We start from the raw sequence: 14,360 nt of genomic DNA, 5'->3' as shown, positions 1-14,360 counted from the left end.
ATTTCCTAATTGGCCGTCAACACCTAGATAATACTGCAATCCACTTTAAACAGAATCTTTACAGATAATTTGATTTTTCTAAATGATTCTTATTGGCAGAACAGCACGCAGCTTGTACTAGAAAGAATTAAAAGAGTGCACTCAAGCAATAATATTGTTATGCCCTTATATCTTAATTCTCTAAAGAATCCCTTGCACCTTCAAAACAAAAAAGAACAATTAGTAAAGATTACTTTCGGGGTTACATCTGCTAGACTCTTCCAGGGATTCTAGGAGTTGCAGTGCAGAAAAATAAGTTGTTAAGCTCTGACTTTACCAAGGGTTTGGTTTCCTTGAGATAAAACGCTGGAGGTTTCTGGAATGTTTTGTGAATTATAGTTTATCTGGAGAAATTATCTGGACACAGATTTACCATGTTGCTCCCATGTTTTTGGCAATATCTTACTTCCCGAAGTTGAACTCAGCTCTCGGACAAGTTTTGTCTGAGCTTCTTCCAGTTGCAGTTCTGGCCCATATTGTCTGCCAGGGAGCTTTAGTTCAAAGCTAAAGGAAGATCAATCATAGTGAATTAAAAACCTTAGGATTCTGCTGGATGGAGCCATGACAGTGAAAGTAGTATCGATCTGTTATTACGTTGTAAATACATCCCTCATTTCCCTAATACAGAACCCCAACCATGTTATGGGGAGTTACTAAAGAATATAGAGATCATGCACTTTTAATATTGTGTAGAAGAGAGATTTCAGCCTGACAAGCTAGACCTACATGATTATTACATGTGTTTTTGTCTATTGATGTATTGTATACTGTTATTGTTTTTATTTGAGATTTCTGTGAGCCGCCCCAAGTCCCCTTCGGGGGAGATGGAGGCGGGATATAAATAAACTTATTATTATTATTATTATTATTATTATTATTATTATTATTATTACACCCAGCCTATGGGGGGAAACCTATTATTTTGGCTCTTACCACTATCATCTGTGGAGCCTCTGATAGTGCAGTGGGTTAAAACTGCTGAGCTGCTGAATTTGATGATCAAAAGGTCCACAGTTTGAATCCGGAAGTGGGGTGAGCTCCCACTGCTAGTCCCAGCTTCTGCCAACCTAGCAGTTCAAAAACATGTGAGTGATAGTAGATTAATAGGTACCGCTCTGGTGGGAAAGTAACAGCACTCCATGCAGTCATGCCAGCCACATGGCCTTGGAGGTGTCTGCAGACAATGCTGGCTCCTTGGCTTAGAAATGTAGGTGAGCACCAACCCCCAGAGTCGGACACAACTAGACTTAATGTCAGGGGAAAACCTTTAACTTTACCTACTATCATCTGACTTTTGAGTTATGAGTGTACACCAGGCATGGGCAAACTTTGGCCCTCCAGGTGTTTTGGACTTCAATTCCCATAATTCCTAACATGCCTGGTGTACAAGCTCTCAACTCCAAAAATACGCTTAGCTTGCAGAAATCCTTATGTTTGGTGTATCCATGAAAAAAAAAATCCTAAACCAACCCTGGATATTCCAAGCTCAAAGGAGGAGGTGTGTTCAGCATTCACCAAGTTCTCCGAACTGCTTGGCTTTCAGCCAGAGCCGATGGAGTCAAGAGCAGGCACTTAAAATATCTGAGAAAGGTCAGAAACCATTTTTGCACAATCCATGACTAAATACCCAACCCAGAATGCAGGTGACTGGGGAAGGAAAGAAAAAGAGCCGGAATGGGAAATATGAGCAGAGACATCGAGCTAAATGGCTCACTGAAAAACATAAGCTATTTTAAACACAAGGTCAGACTCTATCCATCGAACCAAGGATTGTCTACTCAGACTGAAAACACCTCTTCAGATTTCCACTGATACCAATCTTTCAGTTCCAGATCATTTTCATTAAACATGGCAAGGTTTAAAGCTGGAAACATGCATGCAAAGTGTGTGTCCTGCCACCAAAACACCATATCCTCCAACTGTTCTAATTTGGAAAGGACAGTCCCAATTAATCCTGTTGTCTCACTTTGTGATCTGCCTTTAAAATGTCCCAGTTGCTCTCTCCTTACCTTTCTCCTTTGTTCTCAACTTATTTTCATTGCTACAAAATACTGTATATACTCGAGTATAAGCCTAGTTTTTCAGCCCTCTTTTTAAGACTGAAAAAGCCCCCCTCGGCTTATACTCGGGTGAGGGTCCTGGTTGGCTTATACTCGAGAATATATGGTACATTTATTATTTTTCTCTATTATTATTGGTATTATTACATTTATCATTTTTCTCTACTATTGTTGCTACTATTACATTTATTTTACTCTATTTTTATTATTAATACATTTATTATTTCACTCTGATCTTATTATTGCATTTATTATTTAACTCTATTTATTATTACATGTATTATTTTCCTGTATTTATTATTATTATTATTATTATTATTATTATTATTATTATTATTATTACATGTATTATTTTCCTCTATTATTATTAAAAGGATACATAAGCACATTTACATTGAAGAAGATGAGAATAATGATTTGATCAGAGTTGGACAGTCTTATCTTAAATTTGAGCTTTATTCAAAAACATTTAGCCTACTGATGCCTCAATTAATGTAATTTTATTGGTATCTATTTTTATTTCTGAAATTTACCACCCTCGGCTTATACTGGAGTCAATGTTTTCCCAGTTTTTTTGTGGTAAAATTAGGTGCCTCGGCTTATATTCGGGTCGGCTTATACTCTAGTATATACGGTAAGTTCAAAATGCACAATAAGTTGGCATTCACTTGATTTACGAGAATGGGGAAAAGGATCCTATCCTTTCCTGTAAACTCTGGCAAACAAACTGCTGCAGCCTCTCCTAGGTTGTACATCCCTCAGATGTACACATTTTGATGACACATTCAGATGACACATTTTGTCATTTGAGCTATACTCTGATATTTCTTAGCCACATTTGTCCCAGTTTGCATCTGAAATATGTTGGAGAGCATGAAGACGGGGTAAGAAACACATCACAGGCTAATTTTGCCCCAATGTGCTAGATGTCATGGCATATTTTAACCAAACTTGAACTGAAAATGTAACCCAGAAGGGTTAACAGGTCTACATCCAGTATGAACAACCAAGAGATTGGGGTGATTTGGGGTATTTAAATTAATATGGAGACAGTGAAGTGTTCTGATACCACTCAGGGAAAATGATGGCTGACATAATGGGCTAGGGCAATAGCATAGCACATGCATCACACTTTCCACATTTATTAATGCTATGCTTCCTCCTATAGCGAAGCCCTGGAAACATTCAGGGTCAGTTGGGACTGAACAGCCTTGAACTCTGAAGAGGAATAAAAACCAAAAGTGAATATACCAACAAGCACGTCAAATGAATGTAAAGAACAGATATGAGTACAAGATAACAACCTTATCATTGCTGATTCATCTGTTCAGAGCATGGGAAAGAAACCTTGGGGATTACATCTTTCAGGTGGTCACTGGGAGATTCTGAGATTGATAATCCCATAAGTATCTTTTCCAAACACTTTTCCTTTGTTCACATGCTCGTATGATCGTGTATAATACTAAACACAGTTGAAAAAACCCCCTCTATATTCAAAGGGTAGGAGCCCCCGGTGGTGCAGTAGATTAAACCACTGAGCTGCTGAACTTGCAGACCAAAAGGTCGGTGGTTTGAATTTGGGGAGCGGGGTGAGTTCCTGCTGTTAGCCCCAGCTTCTGCCAACATGGCAGTTCGAAAACATGGCAGTTCCCAATCCAGTGGGAAGGTAACGGCGCTCCATGCAGTCATGCCGGTCACATGACCTTGGAGGTGTCTATGGACAATGCTGGTTCTTCGGCTTAGAAATTGAGATGAGAAGTAAAAAGAACAAAAAGAAGAAGTAAGTAAGTAAGAAGAAGTAAAAGAACAAAAATCGGAAGTCAACACCCCCCCCCTTACCCTGAAATTTCACCTTTCCCCAATTTCCCTTATTGTGTTTACCCCTCCCACCACCCGACCCTCACTCCCCCTCCCCTTTCCCCCTTTCCCCCAACCCTCTCCCCCAAGACCCCATTCATATCCATTTGTGTCTCTTCCCACTATTGTTATGTTACGCTTTGTGTTTCTAATAAGAAAAAATTTCAATAAAAATTATATTCAAAAAAAAGAAAAAAAATTGAGATGAGCACCAACTCCCAGATTCGGACATGACTAGACTTAATGTCAGGGGAAAACCTTTACCTTTATATTCAAAGTGTGGAGTGCACATAATTATATTGTGTGAATTTAATCTCTTTTTAGAGTACAGTAGGGTCTCGCTTATCCAACGTAAAAGGGCCGGCAGAACGTTGGATAAGCGAATATGTTGGATAATAAGGAGAGATTAAGTAAAAGCTTATTAAACATCAAATTAGGTTATGATTTTACAAATTAAGCATCAAAACATCATGTTATACAACAAATTTGACAGGAAAAGTTGTTCAATACGCAGTAATGTTATGTTGTAATTAGTGTATTTACGAATTTAGCACCAAAATATCATGATGTATTGAAAACATTGACTACAAAAATGCATTGGATAATCCAGAACGTTGGATAAGCGAGACTCTACTGTATATGTAATATGGTTATTGTTTAATTTTGGCTTCAATGTACTTTAAATGCTTTGGTTTCAACACACGATTTGTATATTTTTAACTGCAGTCTTTTTAAGGCTTAAACTGCTTTGTGTTCCAGCCCTGGTATAATATAAATAAAGCTGACAATACCAACCAAAACAATAGTCTTTGTTTTTCAACAAGGTGGAGAACCGCAACTTTTAAGATAGAAAACATTAGGTGAAAGTCTCATTCAAGTACAGATTTTTTACAATGATGTGATAACACCCAAATGAACACATGTTACGAAAGAGAAAAAGGTCTAATTTAGAATACCAACCCTGTACTGCAATGGGAGAAAATCTGTAGCCTCGAGATTAAATGAATTGCAGCTCCCTTCATTCCTTACCTGGCTAAGTGCTGATGAGAAGTGTGTTCGACTGCTCTGGCCTGGAAAGGAGAGAAGAAGAGTAGTATCAGCTGGCCTTAATCTCCCTTCCTATAGTCATCTCCCTTTGTGTGTCTTTAAATTGCAAGTCTGAATGCAGATAATGTTTGTCTCTTGATCTGTGATAGTGCCATACAAATAAGCAAATAACAGTATTCCAACAGAAGGAGAGAAGGGAAAGGAAAACAAAATCTTGCCCTTCCCAGGAGACTCAGACAAAAGCAAACTTCTTCAGCCTGTTGTGGCTTGTCTGTTCTTCCTTATCATGAACATGTGCCATTTTCACCACATATATCCCTATTTTAATCTGTTAAATACTGGTATACAGTGGCCCTTTAAGTATCATCCAGGTTTTGGTTCCAAGACTCTCCATGGACACCAAATTCTGCAGATGCTCAAATTCTATATAACTAGCTTGGGGACCCAGCGATGCCCATGGGTGATGGGGCTCTCTGTGTTAAGTGTGGTTTTGATCCGTCATTGGTGGGGGTCGCAGTTGTCTCAGGAAGTGAGTGAGGTACTTCAAGTCCTATCATCCATGGTCCATCCTACCCCAAACAGCACCGGGATGTAAAGTGGGTCATGGGGGTTCTGTGTGCCAAGTTTGTTCCAGGTCCGTCATTCATGGGGGTTGCAGTGGCCTGTGGAAGTGACAGCCAATCGGAAAATTGCCACACACCCATACAAACACTGACTTTTATTACAGTAGAGTCTCACTTATCCAACGTAAACGGGCCGTCAAAATGTTGGATATGTGAATATGTTGGATAATCTATTTTAATTTAATATTTTTTAATCAATATTTGTATGTATGTATTTTTATCCTTTACAATTTTATCTTGTAAATTGCCTAGAGCATCGTGGATGGAGGGCGATTAATAAGTAATTAAATGATGATGATGATGATGATGATGAAAATAAAGAGGGATTAAGGAAAAGCCTATTAAACATCAAATTAAGTTATGATTTTACAAATTAAGCACCAAAACATCATGTTATACAACAAATTTGACAGAAAAAGTAGTTCAATACGCAGTAATGCTATGTTGTAATTACCTTATTTATTTATTTATTTATTTATTTATTTATTTATTTATTTATTTATTTATTTACAGCATTTATATTCCGCCCTTCTCACCCCGAAGGGGACTCAGGGCGGATCACATTACACATATAGGCAAACATTCAATGCCTTTTAACATAGAACAAAGACAAACAAACATAGGCTCCGAGCGGGGCTCGAACTCATGACCTCGTGGTCAGTGTGATTCATTGCAGTTAATTGCACTGGCTTGCTCTCCCGCCTGCGCCACAGCCCGAATTTACGAATTTAGCACCAAAATATCACGATGTATTGAAAACATTGACTACAAAAATGCGTTGGATAATCCAGAATGTTGGATAAGCAAATGTTGGATAACTGAGACTCTACTGTAAAAAACTAGATTGTGTAATAAAATGATATCCACGGGTGCATAACCAGTGAATATGGAAGGCTAACTGTTCAGTATTTGAAAGAAAAGATATCATGATAGTTGCTCAAGTGGCTTTTAAACCATGTAACGTCTATAAGTGGTGGGAATACTGAAGGGTGGGATCATATTTCCCAGCAATATTAAGGAATGGCCACTTAAAACTGTATTCTTCTAGGGTTTGCCAGGTGGACAGTGACGTGGCAATCTGGCATTCAGTTTCCTGATAACTATATGAGGATATATCTCCTTTGAATTTCCCAATGGAGGAAGCATGCCCTCAATTACTCTGACAACTTTCAAGACCACGGCTTTAATCCTGGCAGCTTTCCATGCTTCTCCCTCTAGAACAAATGGATTCCGGATCCAAGGTGTAATCCAAGAGCAATGTCAATAAATGCACGACTCAGAGCACATATATTTAGGTAGACAACATGCCTGAGCTCCTCCATCACAAAGCTCCTGCTTACTAACCAACTGAAACCAAGGGTAAAGGGCTTAACCTAAGGATGGGCTAAGGAAATGATGGGATACAGTCATTATTTTAAAACATCTGACAAATGTAGTAAAAGCAAGGTTATCCTTACCATGATAACTTTGGCTGTGAGCAGTAAACACATAGATGTTTGTTTTTAAAGCCTTCTAGGGTACATAGCAATACCATATTTCAAAAGCCATCTAGGAATAGAAATGCCAGACATTTTAGAGGTTCTGTATCACTTTAACTGCCATATTATGTTATTTCAAATCAACCATTTATGGTGCCGCTACAATAAGGTTTTCATGAAGTATTCAGAAAGGGTTTGCTCTGAGGCTGAGAGTGTGTGACTAGCCCAGGGTGGAGTGGAGATTCGGATCTGGTTTCCCAGAGCCTGGTCCAGCACTCAAACCATGACATCACCAAAAAGAGCTAGTCTTTGCTCAACTTCTCCCAAAAGTATCCTGGAAGTTGTAGTTTTGTGAAGTTGTTGAGATTGTGTTACAGAAATATGCACCCCAGACCTATGCATTGCACCCCAAACCCAAGCTATGCATAGAAACCTTCAAGCTCTAGATTTTGTTATATTACAGTATCCTACATCTTTGCCCATTGGATACACTGGCTTAGTCTGATGGAAACTGAAATCCAGCAACTTTTGGAAGATCACACATTCCCATCCTCAGATACAAAATCATAAAATTATAACAAATCTCCATTATCACCTATCAATAACAATTCATTCCAACAGAAAACTCAATGCTATGTTTTGGTCATTACAAGAGGAATAGTGCAATCCTATTCAGAAGTAAATCTGAATTTAAAAAGCATCTACACTGTAGAACTAATGCAATTTGGTATCACTTTAACTGCCATTGCTCACTGCTATGGAATAATGGGAGTCTTTGGACTTACCGACCAAATAGTGCTAGTGCCTCACCAAACTCCAAGTTCCGCAAATCCAGAGATTGAGCCATAAAATATGTCAAACTGCAATTTGAACTTTCACTTCTAATATAACAATGCAGTTCCAAATTTTAGAGGAGATTGGTTCACTCTGGAAGGAGTCAGGAATATATAGTTCTGAGCTGCCATTTTGACTTCCTCCAATTCCCCAAAAGAGAGCTTGGAATACTTTCCAGACTACAACTCCCAGAATCCCCCACATCAGCATGGCTACAGGTGTGCCATAAACTGCATAATGAAATAGTATTGTGGGACATATAAATGGCTGTTAGACGAAACTGCTAAAACAAACCAATCATTCAGAGCACTGGGCTGGGAAAAAAATTAAAAATTTCAAGTTGAGAAACGAGTCCTGCCAGGATGATGGAGTTCCAACAGTTATCAGGCGCTGATGCTGCTCTGAACCAAGACTGCAGTATTGGGCCAGAGTCTCCTTCAAATAAATGGACGAATAACCAAAGAAAAGGTTTGGGGAAACTTTTCTTTCTAAATTAAGGTAATCTGCATTATGTGCATGTAAAATCTGCTACTCTGTAATATTTAAATGGGGGGGGGGGGTGAAATAAAGGAAAGAAAAGGACAACAGCTTTTAAACAACTCACTCCACATTTTATGAACAATTGTTGGCTGGTTTTTTTGTGCATGTAATAGTTTTTTGTTGCAACGAGCAGAAAATCTTATTTAGACTATGTTATAAGAGTTTGTACTTGAGATGTTGGACATGCAACATCCTAATTCCAGTTCAGTTACAGTAATTTGGTCTCCTTACAGGTAAGGAGTAAAAAATCAGGTAGCACAAGTCTAATTCAAGGGTGCTAAACTACACCTGGACAGTGGTATGAGTAGATGGCATACAGACCCTTTTCTCCTAACCTTCCATCACTATGGTGAACTATAAGGCTGTGTGGTTTTAATATACATATATGTAATTCATATAATTGTTTGGTTTTAATTGTATGTGTTTTGTACTCAATTTTAAACATATTTCATTAAGCAATTATTTACATTTTTCCATGCTTTTATTTATATCCCTTAGTACTATCCCAACATGGCCTGTCGTGCGACGTTATCACATCAGGTTTTTAAAGTGGGCAGCCCCACATTTCTGCTGCCTGCAGAATTCTGGGAAATGTAGTTTAGGATGAATTGTTTAAAGCAGTGGTTCCCATCCTTTGACCCTCCAGGTGTTTTGGACTCCAGCTCTCACAATTCCTAACAGCTGGTAAGCTGACTGGGATTGCTGGGAGTTGAAGTCCAAAGCAATTGGAGGACCAAAGGTTGGTAACAACTGGTTTAAAGTGTGTAGAAACTGAGGTTTTAGGAATTAGGTAGCAATCCACTTCAGAGCTCCAGATTTGCATAGAAACAGGTAAAAGTGCTTTTTTACACGTGAGATGAAAACTGTTAGATTCCCCTGTGTTCGATCTTTTTAGTAAAGTAAAGGTAAAGGTTTCCCCTGACATTAAGTCCAGTCATGTCTGACTCTGGGGGTTGGTGCTCATCTCCATTTCTAAGCCGAAGAGCCGGCGTTGTCCGTAGACACCTCCAAGGTCATGTGGCCGGCATGACTGCATGGAGCGCCGTTACCTTCCTGCCAGAGCGGTACCTATTGATCACATTGGCATGTTTTCGAACTGCTAGGTTGGCAGGAGCTGGAGCTAACAACGGCCACTCATGCCGCTCCCGGGGTTTGAACCTGGGACCTTTCGGTCTGCAAGTTCAGCAGCTCAGTGCTTTAATGTACTTCGCCACCAGGGTCTTTTTAGTGATGTTAAAATAAGCCTCGGTGCCTCTTTTCTTGCCAGTAACCCTCATGGGTGAAACTTTTATGATAATTTTTAAAAAACATATTTTTCCGGACTTGCGCAGTTTTGATATATTACCACTTTGTTGTGGCTATATTTAGCCCTTTTTTTAGTCCTAGATTTCAGACTTCCGCAATTGCGAAATTGTTTCTGGCTTTCTAGTTCAACTCTATCCTTCTTCATGCCTGAAATGAAAGGTGAAAGTGTCCCAAGTAGAGGCCCATCTAGCTTGCATCAGATGTCTGGATAAAACTGTTTAGAAAATCATTTATTTTCCGTATTGTGTTCACACAATACGAATCATGTTCAGGCCTGCTTCTAACAACCTGTGGCTTGTAAACACTCCATAAACCACAATCTGAACCTATGGTGCGTTCCTGTTTCCGAAGTCTGGCTTGTTTAATCCCATGGCTTTTGCAATCCACAACTTGAGGTTTTGCGTCTAGCTGCCTGCCAACACAAAGTGGAATGCACAAAAGGGCAGAAGAGAAACTAAAAATGAAGAAGATGAGCACTGTTTCTTTGTTCTCCTCTCTTGCATTTAGTGATTTCAGCAACAAAGCATGTTTAAGACAAATCCGTGGCTTTTCATGTTGTGAGGTCAGTGTTTAGAGGGTGATCGTGTATTCTTTAGATTGAAGAATCCTACCACACTACTTTTTCCCCGTTTTGAAATATGTAAACAATGGAGTTGTGATAATGACTGACCCAAAGCAACCTAGTGAATTCATAGCAAATTCAGCACTAATTTCCAATGGTAATATGGTCAGACCTTGGCATTTGCTGGAGTTAGGGACACAAGACCCCCACAAATGTGAAAAGCCACAAATAAAAGTTGCTCTTTGTTTTACTTGAGAGATTCCTAAAGATAACATTTTATCAAATCAGCAAAAACACTATGTAACAAAATTTGGGGGGGGGGGGGGGGAATCTGTCCCTGATTTGAAAGTGTTATTTCCTGTTTAATTGTGTGGTACTTAGTTTGAAAGTAGTTGTTATACTCCAGAAACTTCATTGTTGTGGCTGCCATTTTTAACCTTTCATGTGCCATTTTTAACCTTTTGTGCAGGCCACAAAAACAAAGTTTTTGTAGTTTAATAAACTTTTTCCATTTTTTTTTATGATAGACTCTATTAGGAAATGACATGCATAACCCTGGAACAAAAATCGCGTTACACAGTGTAATCAAATTTGTGAATGTGGAAAGCCAACTATAGCCAAAGAGCAGCAACCCAATCAATGTGATTTCTAGTCATAAAAACCTTCAATTACTGTGTCTCAGACCTCTGTTGAAACCAGACTAATTTCCCCCTTACCTGATTCCAACCCAGACTACCTAAAATAGAATTCTAAGAATAGTAACTTTGAAAAAAATCTGAAGACTTTTTCAGTGAAGGAGGAGAGAATTACAAGTATTATAATCTTGTAGGTTTTAGAGATAGAATTAATACAAATACTCCAAAATACAGGAAGAGCTGTTTCAACTACTGGCTCACCTGGTCTGCATTGCCAGGTATACTCAGGTTGTGCAACCACAAGCGGCAGCAGTGCTGTCCTAATGCTGTTGTTAAAGGAGGCAGCACAGATTGCATATTCCTTATCAGGAACTCCAAAATAATACAAAACCTGGAATCGGTATCCACATGACTGGCTATGATGGCAACTCTTTTACTTTCTGATGGTTCACTCTACAAAACCTAGAAACTCATCAGGTGGAGCTTTATTCCTCGCTGCAGCAAACTTTATAAACTCATTGGTGCTTGGCAAAGGGTGCATTTAGATCAGTGGTTCTCAATATCCCCAGATATTTTTGGCCTTCAACTCCCAGAAATCCTAACAGCTGGTAAACTGGCTGGGATTTCTAGGAGTTGTAGGCCAAAAACATCTGGGGATCCCAGGTTGAGAACAACTGATCTAGATTGTAGAGTGAACGTAGTTCAACACCACTTTAATTGCCATGGTTCAATGCTATGTAGTCCTGGGAGATGTAGTTTCACAAGATCTTTATCCTCCTCTGTGTAAAAGGGTTTGTATCTCACTAACCTACAAGCTGCATGATGCCATAGCATTGAGCCATGGCATCCCCTGGGCAACGTCCTTGCAGATGGCCAATTCTCTCACACCAGAAGCGACTTCCAGTTTCTCAAGTCGCTCCTGACATGGAAAAAAATGAACCATGGTAGTTAAAGTGGTGTCAAACTGCATTCATTCTAGAGATGCATCCTAAATGATCTTATGTTGATTTGATATGTCAAGGAGCTCTGTCAGGAGGAGAAAGGGACTATTTTAGCTTGGAGGAGTGACTATCAGGGCATTGGGCCAGGGGCTTCCCAGGGAAACATCAGAAAAGGCAGAGGACCCAAAATTTAATATCTTCCTTATGTGTTGGCTACAGTTACTATTATCCCAGTCAATGCGTCTGGAAACTGTCAGTTAGGAGTCTTATCTGGTGGAGGCTCTCTTGGAGAAAGGACATAGTATGATGAGGTCCATGCACCTGCAAAACATCTACAAAAAGATACTGTAGTCCAGGGTTCCCCAGTTAGAGGACGGCTAAACATGTGCATGCTAATTCACTTAAATGTGTGAATAATTTGATATTTTCCATTATGTAGCACGCAGGCATAATCTCCACCCAGCTAACAGTGTGTGTGTGCATGCACATGTTAAGCAACCACAAATTCAAACAGGATGTTGGAGTCTGGGAAGGATTCAGAGACAAGGGGTTACACAGAAGATTAATGGGAATGATGCATTACCAAATGATTAAAGAAGGAATGCGAAACTGGTTATTGAATTCTTAATAATAGAACTTGACAAGAACGAAAAAATTGTTCCTCTTGCCCATAACAAAAGGGGAGCTGGGAGCACGGGTTTGGAATGAGCAAAGACGTAGATTTAGATGAAGTTATTAGTCATCCATGTAAAACATACCACTTTCAAAAGTAGATTTTTATTTCGGAAGGAGATGGAAGGGGGGTCTCAGCCAAGCATCTGTTGAGTGTGTAAAGTCTGAGATGTTTCGTAGATCAAAACCATGTTTTGGAAGGGATTAAAAACTTTTGGAAGATATTCTGGGAAGTGTAACAGAGCAGAAGCATTGCTCAACAAGATGCTCTTGAAGAACAAATAATGCCAATTTTCCTTCCCAATGGTAAGGTTGCTTTTAAGTTGTTTCCAATCTTATCATAGTGTTTTCTTGGCAAGATTTTTTCAGGTTCGCCATTGCCTTCTTCTTATATGGAAAGAGTCTGATTTGCCCATGGTCACCCAATGGGTCTCTATAGTTGAGTTGAGATTCAAATCTTGACCTCTCAAAATTGAGTTCAGTGCTCAAAACTCTTTGAATATGGTTAGTGTCCACTAAGTTATAGTTTAAAGTACCATTTGCTTTCTCTTTTCTCAAAGGCTGTGCCTACAACTCTAGAATGAATTTAGTTTGGCACCACTCTAACTTCCATAGCTCAATACTATGGCCTAATGAGAACAGCAGCACGTTTTTGGCAGAGAAAACTAAAGGCTTTGTAAAACTACAACTCCCATGATCCCATAACACTGAGCCATGGCAGTAAAAATGGTGTCATACTGTATTGATTTTACAGTGCAGATGCACCCTAAAATTACCCTTCAGTTACTTATAAAATGCCATTCAAATGCAGTAACTTGAGGCACAGCATCAGCCAGCACTTGAACCATGTTATATTCCTCTTCCTTCTCTGTTGTAATCATAGTAACTGTTACAAGTTAGTGTTACACAGTAAAAACAGTAAAGTTAGCCTTCATTAAATCTGGAGCCTAATTTAATTATTTATATCTTCACTAGGGGGATATACTGTTACTAAAATAAATAAACAGCAGCAGGTATGCAAATTCAATGGAGATATTATGCTGCAGGAAAATGAATGATAAGGTTCAGGCACTTAAACCTCAACATGGGGACATATATACAGAAGAATCAAATGTGCGAGTGATTTTCCCACAGTGATAGCTAGACTAACAATGTAGAATTCAGGAGCATATTCTCCAGTATCCAGGCCGCCATAAATGCAATAGGAATATTTATTTATTTATTTATTTACAGCATTTATATTCCGCCCTTCTCACCCCGAAGGGGACTCAGGGCAGATCACATTACACATATAGGCAAACATTCAATGCCTTTTAACATAGAACAAAGACAAGACAAACATAGGCTCCGAGCGGGCCTCGAACTCATGGCCTCCTGGTCAGAGTGATTCATTGCAGCTGGTTACAGCTGGCTTGCTCTCCAGCCTGCGCCACAGCCCGAGCATATTTGTCCAGTCTTCCATTTCCATTAATTTTTTCCTATGTGTGACCTTAGCATATAAGCTTCTTGAAGCAGGGACTTACCTTGTAACACATCATTGACATGAATGGAACCACATAAAAACATTAGAAGGCTGTTACTTGATATTTTTAGTGGTGAGGAGGATTCTGGAGAAGTGGGGTGTGGAGAGGTGGATAGCCTTCGCTCCACTGAAAAGAGTAAATCTTGATTCTGGGTAAATAGTTATCAGGTCAGGCTGGTTGAATGCCTTCTTACAGTGGCATGCGTCATTCCTAATCTTAAATCTTAATGTTATGAGTGGTTTTT

General features: G+C 39.2%; 1 protein-coding gene across 2 annotated transcripts in view; it reads left to right on the top strand.

The window, feature by feature from the left end:
- Nucleotides 1-7,820: 7,820 nt before the first annotated feature.
- has1 (hyaluronan synthase 1) overlaps nt 7,821-14,360 on the top strand; it is a 47,221-nt gene continuing 40,681 nt past the window's right edge. The window contains exon 1 of one of the 2 annotated variants that reach the window (XM_008121785.3): nt 7,821-8,406. In XM_008121785.3, the coding sequence (XP_008119992.1) occupies nt 8,301-8,406 (106 nt within the window). In that variant the 5' untranslated portion in view covers nt 7,821-8,300. Of the gene's footprint in view, nt 8,437-14,360 lie in introns of both variants that reach the window. The other variant, XM_062962501.1, reaches the window with a different exon arrangement.

The sequence above is a fragment of the Anolis carolinensis genome, unplaced genomic scaffold (assembly GCF_035594765.1).
Source record: "Anolis carolinensis isolate JA03-04 unplaced genomic scaffold, rAnoCar3.1.pri scaffold_10, whole genome shotgun sequence".
NCBI classification, from domain to species: Eukaryota; Metazoa; Chordata; class Lepidosauria; order Squamata; family Dactyloidae; genus Anolis; species Anolis carolinensis.
Note: the sequence above shows the minus strand (reverse complement) of the source record. Positions and strands in the feature narration are given on the sequence as shown.